This window comes from Theropithecus gelada, chromosome 15 (genome assembly GCF_003255815.1).
Source record: "Theropithecus gelada isolate Dixy chromosome 15, Tgel_1.0, whole genome shotgun sequence".
In the NCBI taxonomy this organism is placed as follows: Eukaryota; Metazoa; Chordata; class Mammalia; order Primates; family Cercopithecidae; genus Theropithecus; species Theropithecus gelada.
In genome coordinates this window covers 108,881,851-108,903,517 of record NC_037683.1, presented here as the reverse complement: position 1 = coordinate 108,903,517, position 21,667 = coordinate 108,881,851, and the positions used below count along the sequence as shown (strand labels likewise).

The 21,667-nt window shown below is 39.0% G+C and overlaps 1 protein-coding gene across 1 annotated transcript in view; it reads right to left on the bottom strand.

Annotated features, from left to right (window-relative positions):
- LOC112607781 (ankyrin repeat domain-containing protein 18A-like) overlaps positions 1–21,667 on the bottom strand; it is a 69,264-nt gene that overhangs the window by 43,881 nt on the left and 3,716 nt on the right. The window contains 3 exon segments of the mRNA XM_025358896.1: positions 174–280; positions 4,475–4,648; positions 4,811–4,925. Of these exon segments, the coding sequence (XP_025214681.1) occupies positions 174–280; positions 4,475–4,648; positions 4,811–4,925 (396 nt within the window).

The window sequence follows — 21,667 nt, the reverse complement described above, 5'->3', positions numbered from 1 at the left end:
GTCCAAATAACTGCTTTTCTACCTAACTAATTATTTACTATACGCCAATAATTATAAGCTAAACTTATTAACATTTCTGACTTGCGTAACTGTTACCACTCTAGAACACTCAGGTTTTTAGGAAATAAACAAACCAACAAAAAAACAAGCAAAAAACCCAAAAACGATTGCACCTTCTGTAATTGTCAACAGCATGTATATTTGCCTGGTTCTTCAATAAAAATTCCACCATTTGCTGTCTCCTAGAATTTATAGCAAACAAAAGTGGAGTGTTTCCTTCCTGTAAGAAAGCAAAAACAACTTATATTTCACAAAATTATGTATATCTCAACTGAACTAAAAATCTTCTATAAGATGCTATGAACTTAAACATGCAATAAAGAAAGAAAGTAAACGCAAAGCAGTCCTTTCCTTTTCACTCCTCTGTGCTTTCCCACACACTGCCTTGCAAACACCTCTCCTCTGCCTCCCCATGCTAACTTCAGTCACCTCCAAAACTCACTTTATTTACCAGCCCCCAAAACCCTTGCTTCTATCTCAGCATTTAGCACAGTACATTGTAATTATTTCATTGTTTCCCACTGAAACCAAGAGCTTCTTGAGGGCAAGGGCTGTATCTTTTTTCTCTGTAACCCTAAAACCTAAGATATAGTAGCAAATACTTTAAGTTTTTAAAATAAATTAATGATCTAAATTATTATCTCTAGAGCAGTATTTCTTAAGCTATATTCTAAAGAATATTTGTTTTACCAGAAGAACTGTACCCTAACAAAAAGATTCCATGATCATCTGCATTTGAGAAGTATTACAAAACTGTATTATATGGCCAACAATCTAGAAATCCCTTGAACTTTGCCTAATCTCAACTTGACAATATTTTTTATGGCAAACATTAACATTTTAGGAACTAAAATTGCAGGGATACAGTTGCCAGAGCTTCCCAGTACAATTGGAGATTTCCTCTGGGTGGCACAAACTTGCTTGACTTAGTTCTATCAATGGTGTCAGGATGCCAATATCAGGCACTCCTCATCCAAAGGGATCACCAAGGAAATGAGCTCTGAATTAAAAGAGATTGCCTTCAAATGCACTTATTTTCTTTATCATTAAATAGTCCATGGGATTTTTCCTAATACAAGAGGATAAATTTTTATCTTAACTATTAGAAAGCTCTGTATGTTCTATATAAGAAAGACTGGTTAAAACTTTTTGAAAATAAATATTAAAAAGCAAAGGTCAGTAAGAAATTCTATTCTCAATTATAATGATAATCCTGGGATGCTAATGCAACTTTACTTTTTAAATCCATTTGTATTGGTTTCCATTTAAATTGCTATTTAACATTTTTTTTTTTTTTTTACTTTAGGCAAAATATAAGTCAGAAATAAAAATACAACGGCTTATCAATAGAAGTTCTAATACTGATGTATAGGGCTTATTTCGAGCATAATAAAAGCCAATAGGTCACTTGCATTTTTAAGGGACATTGCTGAGAAGAAAGATATAATGTCTGCAATATTTATAATCTATCCACTTCTCAGCAGGAATGACCTAAAAAGGCTTCTAGGCATTCTCATGAGCAGATGACTATTTGTGGTATATATATTTAAAAAGAGTTAAAAAAACTTCTGAATTCTAAAATTCAAGTCTATAATTGAGGGATTTATATAAACTATAGACTATATATTATGAACCAATATATGCTGTTTTGAAAACCTCAAAATCGTTATGGAAATATACTATAAAAAAGGAATTGTAAACTCAAATACTTATAAAGATGAAGGAGTTACCTAAGTAAGTGAAGTACTCAGGTGGGCACAGTAGGAAACTGGACAATATGTGCCTCCTACACAGGACAACGTCTGCACAGCAGACCAAGCAGTGATGCGGTTCAGGGGACACCAGATTTGATTCTTAAGCCCGAGGTCCATATTTCTGCATGAGTCTACTAAATTTAACATGTTGACTCAATTTAAAGAGGCAAAGAAAAAATCTGTGTGCCACATTTAGACTCTAGCCCTTGTGTTTTTATATTTGCTATGAATGTGTTACTAAATGATTGTGTATAAACCAAGTATTTGCAAGTGGAACTTTTTCTTTCTCTAGTATCATATGTTTAATAAAAAAACTCAGGCCCTGAAATATACATAATAAAAATTGCTGTTAAGACTCATAATACCCACCTCAAGAATTTTCCCAACATTTATTCATTTTTCAATCTATGTGTATATCATTTTCCCAGATTGCTAACCAAATAGATAATTAGTTCATAGGACTGCGGAAACTGAATTATTAAAAGAATTCCTATTGTATTCTCACTGACTTCAAGGATTTCAGTGTTTAAAACTGACATCCTGATTATGCCAAAGCTCTATAAACTTAAGAGACACACTGAGATAGTCCCTAATACAACTTCAACTGAAAAAAAAAAAAAAGGGTTCAGGATTTGCTACTAATCTAATTGAGAAAATCTCACTTGTAATGAACATTTGTTGACACATAATCACTAGAATGGTGACAGAGGAACATGAAATTGTGAAAGGGTCAGCCTCTACTTATTGAAAGATTACCCACAAGCAAATTGCTGAAGACTCTCTGAATGGCAGTGAATGATTCATGGTGGGAAGGAAAGAGTGTTTTTCTGTGAGCTGAGAGCTGTTGCCAATGATATTTCCTTTCACTTCCCAGTCACAAACATAGAGAAAGACAGATAAGTCAGGCTAATGTTATTGGAAAGGAGACCTTTGAAGAAAGTAGCACCTATCAAATGCCAACTCGTTTAGAGATTTCTTATGTCTTTGAGATACGGGAATTTACATACTGCACTTATCTATTCTGTGCTTCTTAATCAGGAGTGTATTTGAACGCTGAGGTATTTTTTTTTCTCTTGCTGTTGTAAGAGACAAGAGTCTTACTATGTTTCTCAGGCTGAACTCAAACTCCTAGACTCAAGCAATCCTCCCACCTCAGCCTCCTGAGTAGCTGGGACTACCGGAACATGCCACCGTGCGTAGCTTCAGACAAATATTTTTAACTGTACATGTTCAGAACTTATTAGATCTATTACATCAAAATCCTCAGGGGGAAAGCCTACACAGGTAGACTTTTTTTTTTTGAGACGGAGTCTCGCTCTGTCGCCCAGGCTGGAGTGCAGTGGCCGGATCTCAGCTCACTGCAAGCTCCGCCTCCCGGGTTCCCGCCATTCTCCTGCCTCAGCCTCCCGAGTAGCTGGGACTACAGGCGCCCACAACCGCGCCCGGCTAATTTTTTGTATTTTTAGTAGAGACGAGGTTTCACCGTGGTCTCGATCTCCTGACCTTGTGATCCGCCCGCCTCGGCCTCCCAAAGTGCTGAGATTACAGGCGTGAGCCACCGCGCCCGGCCAACACAGGTAGACTTTTAACAAAATTTCCCCAGGTCACCGTAACGCACAATTCTAGCTGAGAATTACTGCAGCAGACAATCACTTCAGTTTCATCTCTCACCCACACGGCCAGTATCCTTTATCAGGTTGGGATGTGGCCAGAAAGAGAAAAGAGTATGAGATAGTTATTTATGAAAACTACAGTTAATTTTCCTGGGTGTGGGTATAACAGGGACAAGTAAACTCAGAATCCCAGTTGATTTTGCTATTTATAAGCTCCTTATCTCCCACCTTCCCACCAAAACATTCTAGATTTAAAAGGAGAGTTTAGACTCTTATCTAAGTGGCTGTTTTTGCCAGGATGGGTAATAAGTTAGTTACTAACTTGTTCCACCCTTTGCTGAAGTGTTTCTCACTTCATCACCATCTACTCACTGCCAATCTGGTTTCCTCAGAGTCCTCTAAGAATTAATCTTCATGCAAGTTTCAATCTCTCTTTTTACCAAACCAAAAATGATTACCCCAAAGCTGAAGGGCATGTTGTCTCAATACATAAACTGGAAAAACAAACTAAAAAACAAAACCTCTTCTTGGCATTTTCCCTCATTACCTAATTTCCAAGTGACCTGCATGTTTTCGATTACTCTCCTTTCCCCTTCTAATTTTTCCCTCCTAAACCTTGCCAATGAAAGATACATCAAGTGTTTTTTTTTTTTTTTTTTTAGAAAACTGTTAGCAGCAACAAGACTTCCATTTATTGTAAGTTGCTTTAGTTTTGAGTTTTAAGATAAGGCCTCTTTCCAGAGTAATTTTTTTCCTGTGATTTTTTAATACTAATTAGAAAAAAAATACACCTCGGGTAGGAAACAAATACTTGAAGAGAAGTTTTACCTTAACAAATTCATAAATATTTCCCATAAGTGCATTAAAATAGCTGTGCCCTCTAATGCTTCTTTAAAATTATCAATATTTAAAGTAAAATTTTAGACAATTAAGTTATTTCAAAATGTTTTCATTCAGGAACACTTGAGTTCCAAATATGAAAAACTGACTCTTAACTATGTCAATGTTAAAACAAACATTTTGAAAAGAAAGTTGATTGATCTATACCTCATTTAGTGCTTCAATATTTGCACGGTGGGAAAGCAGTTTTTCTGCCAGTGAAGTCCCCTTGTTATACATAGCATAATGGAGAGCAGTGTTGCCATAGATATCCTTAATGTTTGGATTGGCGCCACGTTCCAGGAGAATAATGGCACAAGCCTCTTCCTGGCAATGTACAGCCTATTGGTGTTAGATAAAAAATTAGACTATAAATTCTAAGAATTCAAAATACATATTCCACAGGTTTCACCAACTAGTTATATTTAAATGAGATAAATTCATTTTAACTCTAAGTATTTAAATCGAATCCATTTCATGCTGAAAGAGTTGGCTACTACATACCTTCATTAAAGGTGTCCTGTTAAGTCTGTCATAGATGTCGATCTGGCATCTTCTCCTCAGCAAGAGAGTAACCACTTCTATATGGCCATGGACACAGGCAAAATGTAGAACAGTCCTATGATAGTGAGAGGAGGTTTCAGGAAATTGCAGTGCAGTATCTCAAAACCTACCCTGGTTCATGTAATTGTAAACATTGAATAGCATGTTATTCCTCTGTCTTCAAAACAAATAATTTTCTTTTGAAGAAAATACAATATTTATTAGCTCTTACTGCTCCCTACCTTAATGAAACAGCAGCCTATTTGGATAGAATAAGCTTGGTGTCTAGATTCAGTTCAACTATGGCTTGAGTTCTACTTTGAACTCAGTCACATACCAGCTATTGCTTAGACTTTCTGTGCCTCATTAATAAAATAAAGATGACAATGGCAGCTAGCTCACAGGACACCATTATGATGCTTAAATGAGAATCTATGTAAAGCATTTAGAACCATTTCCAGAACAAACAACAACTCAATAACTGTTAGATTTTTGTTTGTTGAGACAGGGTCTTGCTCTGTTGCCCAGGCTGGAGTGCAATGGTGTATTTATACCTCACTGAAGCCTGGAACTCATAGGCTTAAGCAATCCTCCTGCCCCAGCCTCCTGAGTAGCTGGGACCACAGGAGCGCACCAGCATGATCAGCTAATTTTAAAAAAGTTTTTGTAGAGCAGGAATGTCACTTTGCTGCCCAGGCTGGTCTCAAACTCCTGGCATCATGGGAACTTAGCACCTCAGCCTTCCAAAGTTCTGGAAGGACGGGTGTGAGCCGTGCACCCAGCCAGATGTTATAATTATTACTATTACTATTACTTAACAAAAACATTTTAGTTCAGTGAAATGATACAATTATTGCTTTTCTGCAGGATGATTTAAAGGTTAGGTCACATTTTAGTGTATCTGATATTGGAATGGCATTTATAATTCATAACTTTCTGTAGCTATAATTGGTAGCATTTAAAAAATCATCTTACTAATATAGAAAATAGTAGGGTATCACACAATCCATGAGGTCTTACATTAAGTAGAATATGGTGTACACAGCAGGTCTAGGGCAGTTCTAGGCATCTAAGTGGCACTTAAATACATTTTAATTCCTAAAAGTACCATGGGGAAAGAGCACTGAACAACATGTTTCCTTTAAACAAATTATTTCTTACTTTGATTTTTAAAAATGTGAAGGTAAAGGAAACTAATGATTGAGATGAACGGGTATGGCTCATTTTAGTCAACACTTAGATTTACAGAATATATGCAAATCAGACTTTCCAATGATTAATATTAGTATTTAAGACTGATACATTTTGAAAAGGGCAGTTAAAGGTTATCTCTTACTGTTTTCTACCATCAGAAATGCTTTTGCTTGAAAGGAGGGAGCAAAAGTTTCAATGAGATTAAGTCCTACTATTCCCACTTTAAATCTCTCACATTGCAGGAAGTCAGGGACATCAAACGGAGGGACCGGCTTGAGCCGTGGCAGAGGAACATAAATTGTGACGATTTCAAGGACATTTATCATTTCCCTAATAATACTCTTATATTATTAATAATACTCTTATGCCTGTCTTTACTGCAATCTCTGAACATAAATTGTGAAGATTTCATTTTAATACGGACATTTACCAGTTCCCAAAATTAATACTTTTATAATTTCTTAAACCTGTCTTACTTTAACCTCTTAATCCTGCTATTGTCGTAAGCTGAGGATGTACGTCACCTCAGGACCATTATTGTGTTAACTATACAAATTGATTGTAAAACGTGTGCTTGAACAATATGAAATCAGTGCACCTTGAAAAAGAACAGAATAACAGTGATTTTCAGGGAACAAGGGAAGACAACTATAAAGTCTGACTGCCTGTAGGGTCGGGCAAAATAGAGCCATATTTTTCTTCTTGCAAAGAGCCTATAAATGGACATGCAAGTAGGGAAGATATCACTAAATTCTTTTCCTAGCAAGGAATATTGATAATTAATACTCTGGGAAAAGGGTTGCATTCCTTGGGGGGGAGGTCTATAAACGGCCACTCTGGGAGCGTCTGTCCTATGCAGTTGAGATAAGGACTGAAATACTCCCTGGTCTCCTGCAATACCCTCAGGCTTACTAGGTTGGGGAAAAATTCTGCCCTGGTAAATTTGAGGTCAGACCGGTTCTCTGTTCTCGAATCCTGTTTTCTGTTGTTTAAGATGTTTATCAAGACAATACATGCACAGCTGAACATAGACCCTCATCAGTAATTCTAATTTTGCCCTTTGCCTTGTGATCTTTGCTTTTGTCCTTGCCTTGTTTCCTCAGAAGCATGTGATCTTTGTTCTCCTTTTTTGCCCTGAGACATGTGATCTTTGTGACCTACTCCCTGTTTGTACACCCCTTCCCCTTTTGAAATCCTTAATGAAAACTTGCTGGTTTTGTGGCTCAGGTGGGCATCATGGACCTACCGACTTGTGATTTCATCCCCAGTGGCCCAGCTGTAAAATTCCTCTCTTTGTACTCTTTCTCTTTATTTCTCAAACCAATCGACACTTATGGAAAATAGAAAGAACCTACATTGAAATATTGGGGGCAGGTTCCCTTGATATCTGGTGCTCCAATGTGGTTTTAATTTTTCCTAAGTGCATGCGGGAACCCGATTCCCTTTGGTAGGTGTGGAGAAACGTTCATTGGTTCGGTCCACAGAAACGCTTGTTTGGCTTCCTGACGATTGGTGAGTTGTCTGTGTATTCTCCAGGGTAACTATGGGTCACGTGGAGTCTAAACATTATGCTTATCTCTGCTATATTAAACTCCTGTTGAAACCGGGAGGTGTTCACGTACCAATGGAAAATATGGTCACCCTATTCAGGACAGTGGAAGAACACTGTCCTTGGTTTCCTGAAAAGGGAATGCTAGATGTGGAACTATGGGATCGTGTTGGTGCAACATTCCGGGAACTGGTCCCAACAGGAAATTATGTTCCCATCACTGTTTGGAGTGATTGGACATTGGTATGTGCCATCCTTATGACATAACAATCCTGTGATCCCCTGCAGTTACCACAGCTTTCTGAATCTGGCGACCCTCTACTTCTTCCTCAGCTTACCTCTCCCACACAGCCTTCATTGTCTGCTCAGCCTCTCCCTTCGCCTACTCCTCCCCCACCTGACAATGTTGAGAATTCAATATCTAACTCCAGTGACTTTGTCTTAATGTCACCCCCTGATGATCTTATTTCTTTTCACGAAGAGCCGGTACTTGAAACTCCCATGGCCCCGACTTGGACAGTCAGGGACCATATATATGCTAATTCTTCCCTCTTCAAACCTTTGCAGCATTTGCCTCTGGAGTCGCCTAATGGCTCCAGGACCAAACTACAATTTACCTGTAATTCTGCAGGCCCTCCCCCATCCATCGCAGCCCCTCACCCTCCTGTCATTTCGGTCCCTCAACTGGTCACTTTGCCATCCACTCAATCTGCTTCTCTGTACCCTTCTTCACACATGGATGCCAGTAATCACTAGTATACTTCTGCCTCTTCTGCTCCTCCAATGCCCCTTTCTCACACTCTCATACCTGTCCAACCTCCTCAACCTCAGTTTCCCTTATCTACACATGCTTTTCCTGTCACTTCTATGCCAACTCCATCTCATGTGCCTGCTCTTGAAACTTCCATTCAATGCTTATTCCGCCAAAACGAAGAAACAAGTGGATTAAACATGCAGGCTTATACAGTCGTGCTGGAACCTCCTGATGCTCACAGCCTACAAGTACATCAATATGTGCTGCTCAATTGTACCTTTTAAAAAGAATTCAAGGATGCTTGTACCCAGTATGGTCCTACTTCTTCATATGTTAAAATGGTATTATAGACTCTTTGTACTGATGTCATTTTGCTTCCTCTAGACTGGGACCTTTGGGCAAAAGCTGTTCTAACCCTGTCTCTGCATTTACAATTCTGTACCTGGTGGTCAGAGGAGGCCCATCTGCAGGCTCAGATAAATTGGACTGATGGCATTCTAATTACCAAGGCTCAGCTCACAGGCTCTGATAATTACTCTGATACTTCTGCCCAATTAGGCTTTGATGCTGTCACCAAGGAACAAGTAACAAAGGTGTGTATGAGAGCTTGGGATAAATTATGCACCCCAGGCCAAGCTCTTGTTTCTTTTATTACTGTTAAACAGGGTCACAGTGAATTATATCCTGATTTTTTGGGCTAAATTACAAGATGTTGTTGAAAAATCTGTCTCTGATGAGTGTGCTCAAGGTATTCTCCTTCATATGTTAGCTTTTGAGAATGTGAACCATGAGTGTAAAATGGCCATGCATTCCATCCAACAACAAAATTTACCTGATCACGAGGTGTTCCCTGCATATATTAAAGCTTGTGAAGGCATTGGATCAGAGACCTACAAAGCTATTCTGTTAAAAACTTCAAAGTTTTTAACTTTGGAGCCAGCTCAACAAACACGGCCAAATGCTGCTGCTACTGTTTGCCCACCTTGTCGCAAAGGTAAACATTGGGCAAGTACTAGCTGCTCTAAGTATGATATAGATGGAAATCCCTTGCCACAGAACCATGGAAATGGGAAGCAGGGCCAGTCCCAGGCCCCAATATCAAATGGGACATCTCAGACTCAGACCAATGTTGTGTTTCCCCTTCAAGCGGTCCCAACGCAGCCCCCAGCACAAACAAATTTACCTACAGCTAATTCAGATGGGTGCCAGCCTCTTCTGTCTCAGTACAATGCTAGTCCACCTCCACAGTAGGGGGTGGGGTGGTCGATCTCTGTAGTACCATTCCTCTAAATTTACTAGCTAATTCTTTGCCTTTAATTGTCCCCATGGGGTCACTGGCCCTTTATCTCAAGGTTCGGTGGGCCTGCTGTTAGGTAGGGCATCCACCTCTGCTAAAGGAATCAGCATTCATACTAGTCTCATGAATTCTGATTCCTCTGATGAGATTAAACTCATCGTGTCTGCCAAGGTTCCTGTTTTCATTTCAGCTGATGAGTCAATTGCTCAATTACTTTTACTACCTAATGTTGTTTTAAACAAAGGAGACACGGGGCCCTGGGATGGGCTCTGGTTGTGAAAAGGCCGCTTATTGGATTAATGTAATTTCCAAACAATGGCCTACTTGCACCATATACATTCAAGGAAAAAAGTTTGAGGGCCTAGTAGACACTGGTGCTGATGTTTCTATTATTTCCTCTAATTTATGGCCTTCTTTCCGGCTTAAACAGCCTGCTAACATGGGACTAGAAGGTGTTGGAAAAGCTGATGAAGTTCACCAGAGCACATTTATCTTACCTTGCACTGACTCTGATGGTCAAAAGGGTGCAATTCAGCCTTATATCACGCCAATCCCCATTAATCTTTGGGATAGAGACGTGCTGGCACAATGGGGGGCTGAAATTAATATTCCACATAACTCTTATAGTGCTCCCAGTCAACATATAATGGAAAACATGGGGTTTGTTCCTGGATTCAGTCTCGGTCCAAAACATAACGGAATTACTAAACCTCTCTCAGTTACTGTAAAAGAAGACAGGGCTGGTTTAGGTTATCCTCTTTAATGGTGGCCATGGCCACGCCTCCTAATCCTATTCCTTTACAATGGAAATCAGAAACACCTGTTTGGATTGACCAGTGGCCGCTCTCTAAAGAAAAACTGGAGGCTTTAACTCGATTGGTTTCTGAACAGTTACAACTTGGAAATGTGGAACCTTCTCTTTTCCCCTGGAATTCTCCTGTGTTTCTAGTATAAAGAGAAATCAGGCAAGTGGTGGATGGTAACTGATTGAAGGGCCATTAATGCAGTAATCAAACCTATGGGAGCCATCCAAACTGGCATGCCTGCCCTGCTTGAATACCTAAGAATTGGCCTCTCATAGTCATTGATCTTAAAGATTGTTTTGTTCATATTGCTTTACATAAATCGGATTGTGAAAAATTTGCCTTTACTGTACCATCTATCAATAATCAGGAGCCTGCAGCTCATTATCAGAGGAAAGTACTTCCTCAGGGAATGCTATATAGCCCTACCATCTGCCAACTTTATGTTGGACAGATGCTTTCACCAGTTTGAGCTCAATTTCCCCAGGCCTATATTCTTCATTATATTGATGATATTTTAATTGCTGCCCCCACTGATAAAGAATCAATTGACTGTTATCAATTTTTGAGCCATCGTGTAAGAGGCTGGATTACACATCGCTCAGGATAAAATTGAACGGACCACTCCTGTTCAATATTTAGGAATGGTGGTTGATAAACAATATATTCAGCCCCAAAAGGTTCAGGTTAGGAGAGATTCTTTGAAAACCTTAAATGATTTCCAAAAACTTTTAGGTAACATTAATTATTTAAGACATACTTTAGGCATTCCAACCTATGTGCTATCTAAGTTGTTTTCTATGCTGTGGGGAGATTCCAATCTCCACAATCCCAGGACTTTGACCCCTGAGGCTTCACTAGAACTGGAATTCATAGAGGAAAGAATCCAAACTGCCCAGTTGTCTAGGGTACAGCCATCCTAGCCTTTTCAGCTTCTGGTCTTTGCTTCATTGCACTCCCCTACTGGACTAATAGTTCAACATAATGATTTAGTGGACTGGTGTTTTCTTCCTCATTCTGTGTCAAAAACTTTATCTGTTTATCTGGACCAAATGGCCACCCTAATTGGACAAGCTCAGTGTAGAATACTTAAAATTTCCAGATTCGATCCGAATTTAATTGTGATTCCTTTAAATCGGCTTGAAGTCCAGGCCACTTTTCAACATTCCATACTGTGGCAAATTCACTTGGCTGATTTTATCGGTGTTATTGACCATCATTATCCAAAAAACAAATTGTTTGATTTTATAAAAATGATTTTTTGGGTGGTCCCTCGACTGACCACAGATCAGCCCATTCCTGAGGCCGTTACAGTGTTCACTGATGGCTTGAGTAACGGAAATGCTGGTTGTGTGGGTCCTACAGACAAGCTTATTTCTACCCCTTATACCTCTGCTCAAAAGGCAGAGTTAATTGCCGTAATTATTGCCTTACAGGATTTCCCCAAACCTTTAAATATTGTCTCTGATTCTGCTTATGTTGTATATGCCACTGAAAATATAGAAACTGCTACTATCAAACATATTGATAATTCTGAATTGGCTTCTTTATTTTCAAGGTTACAACAGGCGGTTCGCCAACGTAGACACCCTTTCTATATTACACATATTAGATCTCATACCACTTTACCGAGACCTATGTCTGTTGGTAAGCACAAGGTCAACTATTTGGTCTCTTTTGCAACCCAAGAAGCTCAGGAGTTCCATAATCTCACTCATGTCAATGCTGCTGGATTAAAATAAAAATTTGCTATCACCTGGAAGGAGGCTAAGCTTATCGTCCACTGCTGCCCTCAGTGCCAAGTTTTTGTACTTCCAAATCAAGAACCTGGTGTTAATCCCAAAGGCCTAACTCCTAATGATTTATGGCAAATTGTGACTCATGTTAGCTCCTTTGGCAGACTTTCATATGTACATGTTTCTGTAGACACTTTCTCAGGTTTTATCTGGGCTACTTGCCAAACAGGGGAAGGCATGACCCATGTTAAAAAAAAAACACCCTGTATTCTTGCTTTGCAGTTATTGGGCTTCCATATCAAATAAAGAAAGACAACGCCCCTGGATATGTTAGTAAGGCTTTAGATTTATTTATGCAACAATGGAGAATTTCCCATATTACCAGAATCCCTTACAATCTTCAGGGACAGGCTGTGGTAGAATGAGCAAATCGCACCTTAAAAACTCAATTGTCCAAACAGTCTGAACAACAAAAGCATAATTTGACCACTCCCCACTCCCAATTACATTTAGCAGTGTTTAAACTTTCTAAATGTTCCTAAAGACAATACTCTGACTGCAGCTGAACACCATTATACAGGCAAAAAATTCTCCTTAAATGAAGGCAAGCCAGTGTTACAGAAAAACTCCCAAACCAATACCTGGGAACTTGGAACAATTATAACATAGGGAAGAGGATATGCTTGTGTTTCACCAGGAGATCATCAATCCCCTGTCTGGGTGCCTACTAGGAGACTTAAACTTCATGTGAATACTGACAATGAAAACCACAGGGAAAAGACGTCCACGTCAGACTACCCTCATACATGGTGAGATCTGTGCCGACTCCTCAAAAACTGGCAGGCCAAATCAAAATGGGTCTGGTTCATTCCTCCCTAATGATAATGGAGACCCCTCTAAAAAATTTCACTTCTCCTAAACCTAAAAATCTCACCATTTCTATTAGCCTGAAAATAACATCCCTTTGTTCTTCTCTTCCTCCTTCAGCACTGGATCTCGCTTACAGTAGGTTTCATTTAATGATTCTCTTCCTTATACTTTCTGTCTCACCAGTTTCCCCTCACACTGATTTACCTGCTACACAAAATTACTCTTATTGGGCTTCTGTACCTTTTCCTCCACTTATTCAACCTCTCACCTGGACAGATGCGTCTGCGGAAATCTATGCTAACGATAGTGTGTGGATGCCTAGAGCTACAGATGACCATTGCCCCACTCAGCCAGGAGAAGGCGGCACTGCATTTAATGTTACTATGGGTTACAAATACTCCCTTCTGTGCCTTGGACATGCACCTGGTTGTATCCGTCTAGAAACTCAAGTCTGGGCTGCTTATCTTCAGGAAAGATTAGCTACAGAGGAACTGGGACATTTGGTCTCTGGCCTCTCCCTTTCTCCTTTAAGACAAATGAAACGGAGTAATAGGAGATACCTCATACTTTCAATATAAACCTGCAGGAAAACCATGTCCTAAAAATTTTGAGGGCCCATCTAAAACTTTAATTTGGGAAGATTGTGTTAACTCACATGCAGTAGTATTAAAAAATGACTCATATTGTTTAGTAATAGACTGGGCACCAAAGGGCTATTTAAAAAACAATTGCTCCTCTGGCAGAAGGGAATGCCTGGAGGCTACTTATTTTATTTCTTATTGGGAGGACAAGGATTATCATCCTACTTAGCATAGGAGGTTCACCTCATTCTTTCCCTTAACATGGGAAGATAAGGGCATTACCCCCCCGAGGCCTCGTATGATATTCCCCATTCTGAGCCCAGAACACCCAGAACTTTGGAAATTGGCTATTGCCATGTCTGGATTGCAAGTATGGGAAGGGGAAACTTTTCTGTCTGTTGTCCTGTTACTGCCCCTTGCGTCCATGATTCTGAACCCCATGATAAATCACCTTTCAACGCTTTTCCTCTTTTTGATGCCAATCCTCCTTTATGGGACTCCAACTGGCATTATGATAATTCTTCTTGACCCAGGTATGCCGCTCTACTTCTTCAGCATCCCTGGGCATCTTGGATTGCTTCTTTATGGTGCAGAATATTGGGCATTGCCACTGCTGCCCCTCTCCCTCAGTATCAACGTAGATTCAGACATTCTGCTTTGTTTACCTCCAACCTTACTATCCCTATACAGAGTTGTGTTAAGCCTCCTTACATGCTGTTAGTGGGAAATATCAAAATTTGGAAATCAAACTGTCCAATGCATTAATTGTCATTTATACACTTATGTTAACTCCCATTTTGACTCCAGAAAAAGTGTAATGTTGGTTCAAGCTTGAGAAGGAATCTGGATACCGTTTACTTTGCCCAGACCTTGGGAATCTTCCCCCTCAGTACATTTAATTAATGAAGTGTTACACAGAATTCTCAAAAGATCTAAGAGATTTGTTTTCACTTTAATCGCTGTGATCGTGGGCCTAATTTCAGTCACTGCACTGGCCACCAGTGCCGGAATGGTGTTACATCAATCTATTCAAACAGCTCATTTTTTTAATGATTGGCAAGCCAATTCCACCCAAATGTGGAATTCTCAACAAGGCATTGATCAAAACTTAGCTAATCAAATTAATGATTTAAGACAGTCTGTCATTTGGCTTGGAGATTGGGTAGTGAGTCTCAAACATTGCATGCAAATGCAGAGAGATTGGAATACTTCTGATTTCTGTATCACACCATATTCCTACAATGAGACTGATCATGCATGGGAAATGGTCAAAGGACATCTTCTGGGTAGGGAAGATAATTTATCCTTGGACATAACCAGATTAAAGAAACAAATTTTTGAAACCTCTCAAGCTCATTTATCCATTATGCCTGGAGCTGAGTCATTAGATCAGGTGGCAGAAATTCTTTCTGGACTAAACCCCACGACTTGGATTAAGTCTATTGGGGGCTCCACTGTAGTAAATTTTGGAATTATGTTTCCCTGTTTAATCTGCTTGTTTTTAGTGTGCCGGACCAGTCAAAGAATCCTGCGTAAAAACCAAGAGAACAAACAAGCCTTCATTGCCATGGCACATTTATATAAAAACAAAGGGAGAGATGTTGCGGGAAGTCAGCGACCCTGAATGGAGGGATCGGCTGGAGCTGTGGCAGAGGAATATAAATTGTGATGATTTCATGGACATTTATCACTTCCCTAATAATACTCTTATAATTTCTTATGCTTGTCTTTACTGCAATCTCTGATCATAAATTGTGAAGATTTCATTTTAATATGGATATTTATCAGATCCCAGAATTAATAGTTTTATAATTTCTGATGCCTGTCTTACTTTAATCTCTTAGTCCTGTTACCTTGGTAAGCTGAGGATGTACATCACCTCAGGACCACTATTGTGTTAACTGTACAAACTGATTGTAAAACATGTGTGTTTGAACAATATGAAATCAGTGCACCTTGAAAAAGAATAGAATAACAGTGATTTTCAGGGAACAAGGGAAGACAACCATAAGGTCTGACTGCCTGCAGGGTCAGGCAAAATGGAACCATATTTTTCTTCTTGCAGAGTGTATAAATAAGTGGACATGCAAGTAGGGAAGATATCACTAAATTCTCCTCCTATCAAGGAATATTGATAATTAATACTCTGGGAAAAGAATTGCATTCCTATACGGCCGCTCTGGGAGTGTCTGCCCTATGCAGTTGAGATAAGGACTGAAATATGCCTTGGTCTCCTGCAGTACCCTCAGGCTTACTAGGGTGGGGGTAATCCCATCCTGGTAAATTTGAGGTCAGACCAGTTCTCTGCTCTCAAACCCTATTTTCGGTTAAGATGTTTATCAAGACAATACATGCACAGCTGAACATAGACCCTCATCAGTAATTCTAATTGTGCCCTTTGCCTTGTGATCTTTGCTTTTGTCCCTGCCCTGTTTCCTCAGAAGCATGTGATCTTTGTTCTCCTTTTTTGCCCTGAGACATGTGATCTTTGTGACCTACTCCCTGTTTGTACACCCCCTCCTTTTTTAAATCCTTAACAAAAATTTGCTGGTTTTGCAGCTCAGATATGTGATGTCACCCCTGGTGATCCAGCTGTAAAATTCCTCTCTTTATACTCTTTCTCTTTATTTCTCAGACTGGCCGACACTTAGAGAAAACAGAAAGAACCTATGTTGAAATATTGGTGGTGGGTTCCCCTGATACACTCATCTTGCTCAGGCAGAACAGGTAAACAAAGTTTTTTGGTTTTTTGTTTTGAGACAGAGTCTCCCTCTGTCGCCCAGGTTGGAGTGCAGTGGCATGATCTCGGCTCACTGCAAGCTCTGCCTCCTGGGTTCACTCCAGTCTCCTGAGTAGCTGGGACTACAGGCACCCACCACCATGCCTGGCTAGTTTTTTGTATTTTTAGTAGAGATGGGGTTTCACCGTGTTAGCTAGGATGATCTCGATCTGACCTCATGATCCACCCACCTCAGCCTCCCAAAGTGCTGGGATTACAGGCATGAGGCACCGCGCCTGGCCCAACATAAAGTTTTTAAGTATGGAGGGGTCCTGAGAGATAGTACAAAATGTCTGCTACATAACAGGTAGTCAGGTTATGAATAAATGGATGAATAAATGGATTGATAGAATACAGTTGGGGAGCTCAATATTTTAAAATACAACTTCTATAAACCAATATTTTCATTAGTAATAATATTTGCTATTTGTTATTTTTATAAAACTACAACTATAACGAAATGATTATCATTGTTTGCATATATGTGATAACTCTATACATAATAAAAACATATATACACAATAAAATACATACATAATAAAATCTGCAAGCACAGATTCCCTTTTTACTTCTGAAGAAGCTAAAAGTTCAAAGAAGATAACAACCCTCACAATAATAATGATAAAACATAGTGAGAAAATTTTATCTGTACAAGATTCATATTTCTCTCTTCCGAAAAATTATTCCATTAATAATACATTTTTACTAGAAGTTTTATAAAAGCTCACTTCAGAAATCAAAGGTAAGAAAAAGGAACAAAAGACTTTAAAATAATACTAATGCTCAGAAGTTACAAATTTTATCCAATTTTGTACATAGTTTTGTCTAACACAAGACCATAGTACGTTTGTGTGTATGTGCAAGCAAATTTATTTTTCCTTACTGGTTATAACAAAATACATCTTTACACATCATCATACTTCTCTACCTATTGCTACCTTGAATGGCCACATATCCATTCTATGGGTTCTTGTTAACATAAATGCTGAGAAAAACAAAGTGCATGTATCTCTATTTTCTTTTTTTTTTTAATTATTATACTTTAAGTTCTAGGGTACATATGCATAATGTGCATGTTTGTTACATATGTATACTTGTGCCATGTTGGCATGCTGCACCCATCAACTCATCATTTACATCAGGTATAACTCCCAATGCAATCCCTCCCCCTGCTCCATGATAGGCCCCGGTGTATGATGTTCCCCTTCCTGAGTCCAAGTGATCTCATTGTTCAGTTCCCACCTATGAATGAGAACATGCGGTGTTTGATTTTCTGTTCTTGTGATAGTTTGCTGAGAATGATGGTTTCCAGCTGCATCCATGTCCCTACAAAGGACACAAACTCATCCGTTTTTATGGCTGCATAGTATTCCATGGTGTATATGTGCCACATTTTCTTAATCCAGTCTGTCACTGATGGACATTTGGGTTGATTCCAAGTCTTTGTTATTGTGAATAGTGCCGCAATAAACATATGTGTGCATGTGTCTTTACAGCAGCATGATTTATAATCCTTTGGGTATATACCCAGTAATGGGATGGCTGGGTCATATGGTACTTCTAGTTCTAGATCCTTGAGGAATAGTCATACTGTTTTCCATAATGGCTGAACTAGTTTACAATCCCACCAACAGTGTAAAAGTATTCCTATTTCTCCACATCCTCTCCAGCAGCTGTTGTTTCCCGACTTTTTAATGATTGCCATTCTAACTGGTGTGAGATGGTATCTCATTGTGGTTTTGATTTGCATTTCTCTGATGGCCAGTGATGATGAGCATTTTTTCATGTGTCCGTTGGCTGTATGAATGTCTTCTTTTGAGAAGTGTCTGTTCATATCCTTTGCCCACTTTTCGATGGGGTTGTTTGTTTTTTTCTTGTAAATTTGTTTGAGTTCTTTGTAGGTTCTGGATATTAGCCCTTTGTCAGATGAGTAGATTGCAAAAATGTTCTCCCATTCTGTAGGTTGTCTGTTCACTCTGATGGTAGTTTCTTTTGCTGTGCAGAAGCTCTTTAGTTTAATTAGATCCCATTTGTCAATTTTGGCTTGTGCTGCCATTGCTTTTGGTGTTTTAGACATGAAGTCCTTACCCATGCCTATGTCCTGAATGGTATTACCTAGGTTTTCTTCTAGGGTTTTTATGGTATTAGGTCTAACATTTAAGTCTCTAATCCATCTTGAATTAATTTTCGTATAAGGAGTAAGGAAAGGATCCAGTTTCAGCTTTCTACTTATGGCTAGCCAATGTTCCCAACACCATTTATTAAATAGGGAATCCTTTCCCCATTTCTTGTTTTTGTCAGGTTTGTCAAAGATCAGATGGCTGTAGATGTGTGGTATTATTTCTGAGGACTCTATTCTGTTCCATTGGTCTATATTTCTGTTTTGGTACCAGTACCATGCTGTTTTGGTTACTGTAGCCTTGTAGTATAGTTTGAAGTCAGGTAGTGTGATGCCTCCAGCTTTGTTCTTTTGACTTAGGATTGTCTTGGCAATGTGGGCTCTTTTTTGGTTCCATATGAACTTTAAAGTAGTTTTTTCCAATTCTGTGAAGAAACTCATTGGTAGCTTGATGGGGATGGTATTGAATCTACAAAATACCTTGGGCAGTATGGCCATTTTCACGATATTGATTCTTCCTATCCATGAGCATGGTATGTTCTTCCATTTGTTTGTGTCTTCTTTTATTTCACTGAGCAGTGGTTTGTAGCTCTCCTTGAAGAGGTCCTTCACATCCCTTGTAAGTTGGATTCCTAGGTATTTTATTCTCTTTGAAGCAATTGTGAATGGAAGTTCATTCATGATTTGGCTCTCTGTTTGTCTGTTACTGGTGTATAAGAATGCTTGATTTTTGCACATTAATTTTGTATCCTGAGACTTTGCTGAAGTTTCTTATCAGCTTATGGAGATTTTGGGTTGAGATAATGGGGTTTTCTAAATATACAATCATGTCATCTGCAAACAGGGACAATTTGACTACTTCTTTTCCTAACTGAATACCCTTTATTTCTTTCTCTTGCCTGATTGCCCTAGCCAGAACTTCCAACACTGTGTTGAATAGGAGTGGTGAGAGAGGGCATCCCTGTCTTGTGCCAGTTTTCAAAGGGAATGCTTCCAGTTTTTGCCCATTCAGTATGATATTGGCTGTGGGTTTGTTATAAATAGCTCTTATTATTTTAAGATACGTTCCATCAATACCGAATTTATTGAGCGTTTTTAGCATGAAGGGCTATTGAATTTTGTCAAAGGCCTTTTCTGCATCTATGGAGATAATCATGTGGTTTTTGTCTTTGGTTCCGTTTATATGCTGTATTACGTTTATTGATTTGTGTATGTTGAACCAGCCTTGCATCCCAGGGATGAAGCCCACTTGATCATGGTGGATAAGTTTTTTGATGTGCTGCTGGATCCGGTGTGCCAGTATTTTATTGAGGATTTTTGCATCAATGTTCATCAGGGATATCGGTCTAAAATTCTCTTTTTTTGTTGTGTCTCTGCCAGGCTTTGGTATCAGGATGATGTTGGCCTCATAAAATGAGTTAGGGAGGATTCCCTCTTTTTCTATTGATTGGAATAGTTTCAGAAGGAATGGTACCAGCTCCTCCTTGTACCTCTGGTAGAATTCAGCTGTGAATCCATCTGGTCCTGGACTTTTTTTTGTTGGTAGGCTATTAATTATTGCCTCAATTTCAGAGCCTGCTATTGGTCTATTCAGGAATTCAGCTTCTTCCTGGTTTAGTCTCGGGAGAGTGTATGTGTCCAGTAAATTATCCATTTCTTCTAGATTTTTTAGTTTATTTGCTTAGGGGTGTTTATAGTATTCTCTGATGGTAGTTTGTATTTCTGTGGGGTTGGTGGTGATATCATCCCCTTTATCATGTTTTATTGCATCTATTTGATTCTTCTCTCTTTTCTTCTTTATTAGTCTTGCTAGCGGTCTATCAATTTTGTTGATCTTTTCAAAAAACCAACTCCTGGATTCATTGATTTTTTGGAGGGTTTTTTGTGTCTCTATCTCCTTCAGTTCTGCTCTGATCTTAGTTATTTCTTGCCTTCTGCTAGCTTTTGAATGTGTTTGCTCTTGCTTCTCTAGTTCTTTTAATTGTGATGTTAGAGTGTCAATTTTAGATCTTTCCAGCTTTCTCTTGTGGGCATTTAGTGCTATAAATTTCCCTCTACACACTGCTTTAAATGTGTCCCAGAGATTCTGGTATGTTGTATCTTTGTTCTCATTGGTTTCAAAGAACATCTTTATTTCTGCCTTCATTTCGTTATGTATCCAGTAGTCATTCAGGAGCAGGTTATTCAGTTTCCATGTAGTTGAGCGGTTTTGATTGAGTTTCTTAGTCCTAAGTTCTAGTTTGATTGCACTGTGGTCTGAGAGACAGTTTGTTATAATTTCTGTTCTTGTACATTTGCTGAGTAGTGCTTTACTTGCAATTATGTGGTCAATTTTGGAATAAGTGTGATGTGGTACTGACTAGAATGTATATTCTGTTGATTTGGGGTGGAGAGTTCTGTAGATGTCTATTAGGTCTGCTTGCTGCAGAGATGAGTTCAATTCCTGGGTATCCTTGTTAACTTTCTGTCTCATTGATCTGTCTAATATTGACAGTGGGGTGTTGAAGCCTCCCATTATTATTGTATGGGAGTCTAAGTCTCTTTGTAAGTCTCTAAGGACTTGCTTTATGAATCTGGGTGCTCCTGTATTGGGTGCATATATATTTAGGATAGTTAGCTCTTCCTGTTCAATTGATCCCTTTACCATTATGTAATGGCCTTGTCTCTTTTGATCTTTGATGGTTTAAAGTCTGTTTTATCAGAGACTAGTATTGCAACCCCTGCTTTTTTTTGTTCTCCATTTGCTTGGTAGATCTTCCTCCATCCCTTTATTTTGAGTCTATGTATGTCTCTGCATGTGAGATGGGTCTCCTGAATACAGCAAACTGATGGGTCTTGACTCTTTATCCAGTTTGCCAGTCTGTGTCTTTTAATTGGAGCATTTAGTCCATTTACATTTAAGGTTAATATTGTTATGTGTGAACTTGATCCTGCCATCATGATATTAACTGGTTATTTTGCTCGTTAGTTGATGCAGTTTCTTCCTAGCCTCGATGGTCTTTACATTTTGGCATGTTTTTGCAATGGCTGGTACCAGTTGTTCCTTTCCATGTTTAGTGCTTCCTTCAGGGTCTCTTGTAAGGCAGGCCTGGTGGTGACAAAATCTCTAAGCATTTGCTTATCTGTAAAGGATTTT